Source organism: Populus euphratica, unplaced genomic scaffold (assembly GCF_000495115.2).
Source record: "Populus euphratica unplaced genomic scaffold, PopEup_1.0 scaffold4.1, whole genome shotgun sequence".
NCBI lineage: Eukaryota > Viridiplantae > Streptophyta > Magnoliopsida > Malpighiales > Salicaceae > Populus > Populus euphratica.
In genome coordinates, this window is record NW_011499859.1 from 2,173,412 (window position 1) to 2,184,060 (window position 10,649).

The 10,649-nt window shown below is 34.1% G+C and overlaps 1 protein-coding gene and 1 pseudogene across 1 annotated transcript; both read left to right on the forward strand.

The window, feature by feature from the left end:
- The first annotated feature begins 2,042 nt into the window (after positions 1 to 2,042).
- Positions 2,043 to 4,965, forward strand: LOC105124363 (BTB/POZ domain-containing protein At5g41330). The gene is made up of 2 exons (XM_011024367.1): positions 2,043 to 3,963; positions 4,721 to 4,965. Exon 1 carries the CDS (start codon positions 2,496 to 2,498, stop codon positions 3,927 to 3,929), a length of 1,434 nt encoding a protein of 477 aa, XP_011022669.1. The 5' UTR covers positions 2,043 to 2,495; the 3' UTR covers positions 3,930 to 3,963; positions 4,721 to 4,965.
- Positions 4,966 to 5,297: 332 nt separating this feature from the next.
- LOC105124364 (putative transporter arsB) lies at positions 5,298 to 9,538 on the forward strand (annotated as a pseudogene).
- The last annotated feature ends 1,111 nt before the right edge of the window (positions 9,539 to 10,649 follow it).

The following is a 10,649-nucleotide window of genomic DNA, read 5'->3' on the forward strand; positions in this document are numbered from 1 at the left end:
AACAATGTCTAATGCGTTAGAAAAAAATTAAATTAAAAATGATTATTTAAAATAAATAAATAAATAAATAAATAAAATGATAACAAAAATTTCATGTTAAAATTCTTTTATGTAACTTGAATCTTTAATTTATATATATTATTGACACATTTAAGTCTTGATTTCAAACATATTGTTCTCTCTCATTTTGATGAATTATTGAACCTATGATATATAGTTAAAAAGTTTTAGATATTTAGGTTATATTTGTTTCCTAAAATTTACTTTATGAGAAATTACTTTCTAAATTTTCTTATTTTTGTTTATCGTTAGAAAAGTTGGTCAACATAAAATACTTTCTAATCAAAGAAAAATTTGGTTTGGTTTTCAGGAAAGTGTTTTCCTGAAAAATTTGAGCTGAAAACACTTTCCGGAAGTTGTGAACAATTTAAAAATATCATAATATTTGCTAATTATATCAAATTTGTTCCTCAAACTTTTAATTGATATATATATATATATATATATATTTTGTTTTGAATATTTATTTTTTAATTTCATCTCTTAAAATTTAATTTTTATATTAACTCTGATCCTCATTTTTATAATTATTATTTGCTTTTTCTTTATTATTTTTTTATTGAAATTTTTTATGTATCAAATTTGGTTCCCATTCTTTTACTTATTTTATTTTAAATAATTTATAAAATATTAATAATTATTATTATTTTAATTTCTTAATCTTTTATTTTTTATATTTGATCTCTATTATTTTAATTATTATTTATTTTATTTGATATAATTTATGAAATTATATTTTTTTAATTTCATTCTCATTCAATTTTTTAATTTTTAAGATTTGTTTCTCGTTATTCTAATAAACTTGAGAAAAATGAAATATTAATAAGTTGTTTTTCAACTCATTTTTCATGACATAACCAAACATTGAAAAATATTTTCTATCTTATTTTTCATTACACAACCAAACATCAAAAAATAATTTATTTTTTCAAAATTCACTTTCTAAAATGAAACTATTTTTCAGCAAACAAATGAAGTTTTTATCCTAATTTTAATCAAAGCAAAACTTTACTGGTAGATCTAGATATGTCTTAAACAATACATAAAGGTATCGTTTAACATATTTGACAATATTAATTAACTAAATTTAACCATGTGAAATATTATGTTTCATAACTCTATTTGGCCTGAAAATTTACTATAATATATTTTTATATATCAATTATTTTTATATAAAATTTCAGTTTTATCCAATATACAAGTTGAAAAATATGTTTAATCTCGCAAAATTAATCAACAGATATTTTAACATTAAATTTAGATTTGACTTGATTTATATGATGGATTTAATAAATTCGTAAAATCAGATTGAGTTTACTGATTTTGTATAAATTAATTTTAATTTTACTGATTTTAAATTTTTAATCCAATTTAATATATTAAATATATCTTAACTTGTAAAATCTTATAAATTTATTAGTTAACTCGTAATTTTAACAATCTTATCACCCCGGTCATCTCTACAACTATTGTATCTTAATCCCGGCAAAGACCCAGCTAAGTTAACCCTCCAACTATTGGTATCGCTGGGCTAAAAGCTCTATCACTTGTTGGCCCTTCATCACTAAACCGTGCATGGAGGAACACGACGGCTTTATTTTTCAGTTCTTTTTATAACACAACGTGATTCTAGCAAGTTTTGCCGGCATTTATTTTTATATCCAGGATTTTGCCCTTCCAACAAAGCCCGTTTACCTGTGTTCGTTGGGCTAAAAGGCCTATTATTTTGTTACCTCTTGATAAATGATCGAAGGTTATCATTAAAATATCCAGGATTTTGCCCTTCCAACAAAGCCCATTTACCTGGGTTCGTTGGGCTAAAAGGCCTGTTATTTTGTTACCTCTTGATAAATGACTGAAGGTTATCATTAAAATAAAAAAATATAATTTTGTGTTTTTGTTTTTACAAATTACAAGATTTATTAGCATGAAATGCTAGAGCATTGGTCAAAACACAATTCTCCTGATCTGTTTAACAGAAACAAATTTCACCAGCAAGATTACAATAGTCAAACATGTGGATTCTCATCTGTTCAACAACCACCATACCACCACGAAATGGAATTTTTATATTTTGGATCATCTTATTCTGTCTGATTTTGTTTGCATGGTGACCTTTCAGCTTGTAGTCGTCACTTCCAGGATAAATCAAGTAAATGGTCTATCATCTTTCATGGCTCCACCATTATTTTAATTTCAAACAAATAAAACCCTTAAACATTGAAAAAAAAAAACCCTTGAAGACACTAGCCATCAAAATAACCTTCAATGCCACTTATTTTTTAACAAACCAAACACCAACCTTGCTTGACCTTGTATAACACAATCATCCCCGCCCCCTCCTCCACCTCCACCACTAGCCCACCATCACCTTCTCAATTTTTGGGAGTTAAGAGTTTCTTCTTGAAGGCATAGAAGAAAAAGATACAAAAGCAATGCCCACCTTTACAACAACTACAATGGCCTCTCGAAACGAAAACCTAAATCTCCAAAAACTCATACTCAATCCGCCAACAGGTTCAAGCATAGTAACAATTAACGTCGGTGGGCAAATCTTTCAAACAACAGATCAAACTCTAACTCTAGCAGGTCCACGTTCCCTCTTTTCCCAGCTCTCCGGGTTGACTCATCTCGGTCCCCATTTCATAGACCGAGACCCCGAGTTATTCTCTATCCTCTTATCCCTCCTAAGAACCGGAAATCTCCCTTCAAAGGCCAAGTCTTATGATCTCCAAGACTTGATTGAAGAGTCAAAGTTTTACAAGATTGAATCTTTATTGGTTAATTCCCTCTCAAACCCATCTCAATTTGACCCTTTTAACCTCCAGAAAACCCTAATTTTGCCCTTGAATAGCCGGGACACGGCGTCAGCGGTTGCAACTACACCGTTTGGTACCTTGCACGTGTCTCATGGTAGCAAGATCACATCTTTTGATTGGTCATTGCAGAGGAAGTCAACGACTTTGACCCAATTCACTGCAATTGATTCTATGTTAGCGATTTCCCCAAACTTGGTGGCTGCTGGGGCTACTGACTTCTCGGGGTTGCAAATTTTGGATCTTGAGAAAAAGGGTTTTGTCTTGGAGACATTGAATTGGGAAAATGTGACTAAATCAGGTTCAACAGTACAAGCAATTGGGTCATCTAATGATATGTTGTTTACGAGTTTCGAATCAAGCAGGCGAAACTCGAATTCGATAATGGTTTATGATTTAAAGACTTTTTCTCCAGTTACCGAGATTGGTCATTATGAAATATTTGGTGCTGATTTGGATTCTGCTATACCGGCCACGAAATTGAAGTGGGTAGAGAGTTATAATGTGGTAATGGCGGCAGGGTCTCACAGTGGACCGTCAGGCGTGTTAGGGAATGTGAAGTTCTGGGATATAAGGAGTGGGAATGTGGTTTGGGAATTCAAGGAAAAAGTTGATTGTTTTTCCGATATTACTGTTTCAGATCGTTTGTCATCGATTTTTAAAGTTGGGGTGAATTCCGGAGAGGTGTTTAATGCAGATTTGAGGAAGTTAGGGAGCGAGGGGCATGATTCGTGGGTTTGTTTAGGTGACGATAGGAAGGTGGGGAATGTGAGGAAAGAAGGGGTTGGGTGTAAGATTGAGGCTCATGGGAATCAAGTGTTCTGTAGTAAGGGTGGTGATATTGAGCTTTGGTCTGAGGTGGTGATGGGTTCGTTGAAGAAGAGAGAAGAGGGATTGCCAGAAAGGGTGTTTAGGAAGAATTTGATGGGGAGAGTGAAGGAAATGGAAGGCTCAAGGGTTACAAATTTGGCTTTTGGAGGGAACAAAATGTTTGTGACGAGGAGGGATCAGCAGTCCGTTGAGGTTTGGCAAAGTTCTGTCAGTGGATTTTGATTTCAAAAATGGGTTTGACACTTCTGGATTAATTGTAAGACTGCATATTACTATTTGAAAGTTGGCAGTATCTTGTTTCTTTTTTGTATATTAGGGGTTTGTTGCTGCTGCTGTAGGGCATAGTTTGTTTGATAGTTGATATTTTTGTAAATGGCCTTGTATTTTATCAAGCCTCTAATTGTTTATAAATGGTTAATTGAATGAGACTTGTATGAGGTAAACAATTCGTTGTTTTCTGTTTTAATTACTTAAATTACTATGCAGATGATCACCAATGATAAGATACTTAACTGAGTTCCTTAGGTTTGAACTGCAACACAATATTGGAATGTTGGAGTTTGAATGTCTGTTTTTACCATATCAGAAACTGAAGTGATCATTATTTCTGCACTCTATCAAAGTTGACGTTAGGATTTCATCAATGATCAATTTAAAATTGCAATACCTAGCATTGTTTCAATTTCTTGGAGCAACATTGCCTTGGAGGAATTTTTTCTGGCTGTACACCTTATAATTCTATGGCTAAATATGTCCACCTTTCTATGTCTATATGGCTTTATAAATCAATAATTTGATTTTCTCCCCTTCTTCATGCACCTCTCATTTCTGTTTGGAGTTCTCAACATGTAGAAAATATTTCCTTGGTCTTTCTTAAGGAGTTTTGATGTTGAGACTTTGTTGGTTAAAGCACCACGGCTGGCTTTGGATTCCTAGTCACTATACTATTATGTTATTACTTCTTAATGCATGTTTCACTACTACTTATTGAAGATTCTTTGATGCGTTTCTAGGGAAAGTGAAGGGTAGCATGATTGCAGAAACTCTAGGCACACGATTTGAGAGGCTGAGCGCATCAAAATTGGCACATAAGCTATAGTTGGGATGATGCTAAACTATTGAATTAATCCTTATTGTTTCAGGACTAGCTTTTTACCGTTTCTCAGGAATAGGTTCTACCTGAAAAAAGAACGAGGCGGGCATACAACACACGACTTTGCTTTGTTTCAAGTGTGGATAAGTTAAATGTTGATTCGATGTTTTCATTCTCTGGAAAGATGAATTAATTCCCCTCTCCTTGTACTATGATATAGTGTTTTACATTCAATGCTTTAAAACGGGAGCAGATCTGTTGAGAAACAGAAAGTCTCACTGGTTTGTGTGGCTCCATTCTGGTTTTCTTTTGGTCGAGTCACTGTTTCATCAGCTTATGCTTCGATGAATCATCATTTTGCTTTCAAAATCATGAATGATGTTTTTCTGGCTTTATTTATTGACGTGTCTTAGATAAGGTATGATGCATCTTTAAATACAACCATGAAGCATATGCATCATGTTCTCTTACCAACTCCATTCATTTGTCAGGTCTTCTTTACCTTACGTACTGAGTTTTTCTATATAAATCTGCACTGGGCTTACAGGCATTGGAAGTGAAGAAAGTACATCCCAAACCTTTCATTATCTTTCATCCAAGGATTTGATTTGCTTGCTTATATCACTTTGTTACATTTTGAGTTTCAATGGAGCAAGACAGGAGTCCAGTGCTCAATTAGGTTGACAGGCTAATTGCGAGCTTACATATATACATTTTATTGTCAAATTGCTCCAAAGAGATAGCTCAGTGGGAACCTGCAGCAGCTTTAAGACTCCCTGTTAAGAAGTTGGAAGCTTAATAAGCCAAGCTCATCTGGAAAACGGGGAGGATGATAATCAGTGAATAGGCGTGATGTTATTATGAAATCATAAATGAATAGATAGATCTATGAATAAAAAAGTAGGCTCATGATACAACCCTGTTATGGTGACGCACTCTATTTTCCTGGAGCTGTTGCTTGAAAACAGGCTATCGATTTGTGTTGGTGATGTTACATGGATGAAGATTGCTCATGCAAGGATCAGGTATGTAGAGTCTTTAAGGCAGTATTTCTGAACTGGAGATTATGTCAACTTTACTGTTTAGCTTACTATTTCGAGATACTTTGAGTTTATAAAATGTTCAAATATCTAAAACCGGTCCCAGCCCATAGGTACACCTGCACACACAAGTCCTACACTGTTTACTTTGTCAAATAATGTCTTAGTAGTACCTCTCTCACTTCCTTTTTATGACAGGAAATATTTTTGGGACCGCATCAAGAGTCTCATAAGACTGATAAGAAACTGAATTGTCCTTGCCTCTGAAGATCAATTAGGCTCTGGTTGGGTGGCTTTTTATTTCAAAGCAAGGTGATTGAACAACTAATAGAAATTTGTCCAGTGACCAAAGTTGGGAAGATATGGGATAATATGTCTATTTAAAAAAATATATCAGTGAAGTTTTTTCCTCTTCTAAATTTTGATAATCTCTAAAATGAATTAAAAAAAATGCCTTTTAATTTCTGGCCAACCACATTTGTTTGAGAATATAAACATGTGAAACTAGAAACTGTTTTCAGACAATTAGAGGAAATACTACAATGGAAACTGTTTCCAAAATCAAATGCAACCTTATATATTGGTGTCGGTCTGTATCCTATTCAAGTTCATTTATTTTCTTTGCTGCAAATGCTGATACTCGTGATTGCTTGCAAATCATCCAAATTCCATATCAACTAGGAAAAAGACCTATGTTCTAGGACCACACATTTACTTTTTGCGCAAAAATTATTAGATTTTCAGTCATTTTCAGCATGGCATGTATGGCATGCTAAAGGTTATTTTGGAAATTGTTTGCTTGCTTTGAAATGTCTCGCCAATAGGAATGTCTGTTCAGCTGCTTTGACTGCTTCAGAAGAGAATCTCCAGCATTTTCCATATCAACTAGGAAAAAGACCTATGCTCTAGGACCACACATTTACTTTTAGCGCAAAAATTATTAGATTTTCAGTCATTCATTTTCAGCATGGCATGGCATGCTAAAGGTTATTTTGGAAATTGTTTGCTTGCTTTGAAATGTCTCGCCAATAGGAATGTCTGTTCAGCTGCTTTGACTGCTTCAGAAGAGAATCTCCGGCATTGTCAATCCATTTCTTAGCCTCTCATTCTGGCGTGTCTTTGTAAACTTATCATGGTAATATTCATATAAACTCGTTATATTCTTTCTACTATCTGGTTCTACCATCCTTTTTGGCAATTTTTTCAATTTTGACCACTTCCATCTCACCAGCTCTTAATAAATTTGTAGTTACACTCTTTTCTCAGATTCAAATATTGGTTGAGCTACAGAGTGATATCATATTCTTTTAGAGCCAGTAATTTTTCTAAGTTTTTGCAAAGGTGGGGGGCTGCTAAGTGCTAGCTCACAAACAAGCTTAATCTTGTAAATGGCTCTGGCTCCAATTGAGACGGTAGTTTTAGGGTCAGTTGCCTTTGCAATCTTTTGGATTTTGGCAGTTTTCCCAGCAGTTCCTTTCCTGCCCATTGGAAGGACAGCAGGTTCCATCCTTGGGGCAATGCTCATGGTTATCTTCAAAGTCATCATCCCTGAGCAAGTGTATTCTGCCATTGACCTCTCTGTACCAGGACTTCTCTTTGGAATCATGGTTGCAAGCATCTATAAAGAAAGAGCAGACATGTTCAGGTGCCTGGGAGTCTTGTTATCATGGAATAGTTGGGGTGCAAAGGGCTTGCTCCACTGGATCTGCATTGTTTCTTCGATTTTGAGTTTTTTTTTCTCTAATGACATCAGTTGTGTCATTCTCACTGAGTTCATATTAAAGATTGCTAGACATAATAATATTTGACCTGATCCTTTCTTGCTTGAGCTGGCTTCAAGTCTGGATATTGGATCCTCTGCAACTCCAATCGGCAACCCTCAAAACTTGATAATTTCTATTCAAAGCAGCATCTCTTTTGAGGAATTTGTATCTGGAATTCTTCCTGCAATGCTTGTCGGTGTCTTTGCGAATGCTTTAATTCTTATATGCATGTTTTGGAGGTTGTTATCTGATGTTCAGGAGGAGGATGCTTTGGATGAACTGATTGCTGAGGAAGATTCAGCTGTCCATCATAATCTATGTACTCCCTGAGTTCATTGATGTAAATAGGGATGGAGGTCATTCCAATACTCTTAAAAACAGATTGAGTGAATTACATATGTGCAGAGATTCCAGTGGTGAAATCGAACTGTAGAAATTAGTCGTTGCAGAAGAGGAGCTAACTGATGATATGTTTTCTCAAATAGTAGAGGAAATGGAGTAAAGATTTGCAAGGGATGGAGTACAAGGGACTACGGAAATGATGACTGGTATAGAGTCTGGGCCGCAACATGGAAAGGAAACACCTGCTGGAAAGATGGAAGAGATTTTCATGGAAGTTGTGTGTTTATCTTGTTACTGTTGGAATGCTGGTTCCCTTTCTAATGGGCTTGAACATGGCTTCAATAGAATAGGAATGCCTTGCAGTCTCTGGAACTTATTGGAGCCCCATGCATGAACCAATCATGCTCGTGGATTGCTGTGCTGGCCTTTTTAATTCTTGTTCTCATAAATGTTGCATCAAATGTACCAACTGGTAAGTTGATGCCCTGATTTTTCTTCTCTTTTCTCCTTTTTTTGACACTTTGGGGTGGGGATTTAACTACAGCACTGCAACTTCCAGAGTCGTGGGTTGGTGTGGAGAATGCTTGTTTCATTTCACTGTGCTGGTAGTATAGATTTTATTTGTTTCTTGTCGTTGCCTTTTTTTCTCGTGGTCAATCGTCTTTCTCCCCGAATTCATCATAGAAGCGCAATAGTAATTCCCAGTTAATATCACTTCATGGTAAACATTTGGGGTCTCCATCTGGTACTTGTTTTAGAACTAGTGGTTAGATGCAAGCAATCATTTTATACAAAACATGATTGTTATTATTTTTTTATTTTTTTTTATTTTGTTGTTGGAGGAGAAGGTTTGGTGGGGGTGAAAAATCCTGTTCAATGGGTTTCAAGAAGGGAGCAACCTTAAAACATGTTTCGTTCATTGAGATAATCAACTTGAACATACACTCTCTTTCAAGGAGATATCATCCATTGAAGCATTGTTAAGAAAATTTGGCTGCGGGTCTCTTGCTTCAAAAGGAAAACAAATAAGCCTGTTACCATTTACAAGACTTGGGAGTGAAGACGATATTTCTGATATATTTTACCCCCTAGGCAAGTCGAATTATGAAGAAAAAAATCGAAGAAAATGTTTGAAAGTAATGTTTGCTTGTTTTCTTTTTAACACCAAGAGTATAACGTCGATCGATCAAAGCTTCAAACATGCTGGCACAATGGTAGTTCTTTTTCTTGGAGCAAAGGCGGCAGCTTCTGCCATTGCAATATCTCCTAACGAAGAGAAGAAAGCTTGGCTCGTCCTGGCATGGGTTAGCACAGTTGCTGGAAACCTCTAATTGTCTGCGAACAGGCTCCTCGTGCCCAGCCATTCTCCCCGATGTGTTCCCTCCACGCTTATTGTCACTGCTACTGGCTTAACACTTGCAAAGGGTTGCTTAAGAGTGTGCCGACCCATTCTCCCCGATGTGTTCAGATTCCATGCATGGAATGCACTCGTCGGAGTTGACTGATTGGTTAGAAAGTTCTCTGTTTTTTTCTTTTTAATGCAGTAATTTCTGTCAAAACACTATACTAAATTGGTTGTGCACCGTTGTTAGAAACAACGCAAAATTATTTTTTCTTTTTAATGGAGTAATTCCTTGCTCTTAATTTTTTTTTTAATTTTTAGTTATGTCATTAAAATTAATGATATATTAGATAAATATAAATTCAAATCCCATCCCTACCTTCTATAAACAAATTTTTTTCCTCATTTTAGAGAAAGTAATATTTTGAAAATAAAATTATAAGAAAAAAACCTGGTCACTGTAATTGCACTGATAGGGAATATATTTGTGAGTGAAGTTTTAGTTGTCTCTTAAAGTGTTAATAATTATTTTATTTTTTAAAAATTATTTTTTATATTAATATATTAAAATAATAAAAAAAAATATATTAAAAATTAATTTTTAATATTTTTTTTTTAAATACAGTTTGCATCCCGATACCCAACATTTATTAAAGCCGATAGAGTAGACAGCTAAGCATGTGTGCAAATGTCAAACTATAGAATGTAATTAAGTTGCTGTAATTGATTCCACAACCCACCCACCGGCCCACGCCCTCTCATCTGTGCATGGTCCTGCATCTGACTGATTATGTCAGATCTCCCTGGTCCAGTTAACGACAGAGCTCGGGTTGCTTTCTAGTCTCTAGTTCTTTTTTATTTCGACAATACGAACTCACCGCGGCTACCTCTGCTCGTAGCCTGAGTTTTAACTTAAAAAAAAACACTCGTGTGTCAAATTAAATTATAAAAGAGTTATATTGATATAATTTAATTAATTTGACAAGTTAAAAAATAATTTAAATAAATAATAAAAAAATATGGTTTAATTTTTAAAAAATTATAAGATAATTTTTTTTAATATTAAAACGGTGATATGTTAGATCAATCTGACTTTGCGATTTAAGTTAAAAAACTTGTGATATGAATCATGGACTGAATTTAATCATTTTTAGAGTTATATTGATATAATTTAATTAATTTAATAAGTTAAAAAATAATATAAATAAATGATAAAAAAAATTTGCTTTAATTTTTAAAAAATTTCAAGATTATTTTTTTTTATATTAAAACAATGACATATCAGATGAATCTGACTTTACGATTTAAGCTGAAAAACTTGTGACATGTATCATAGATTTCACTGAATTTAATATTTTTTAT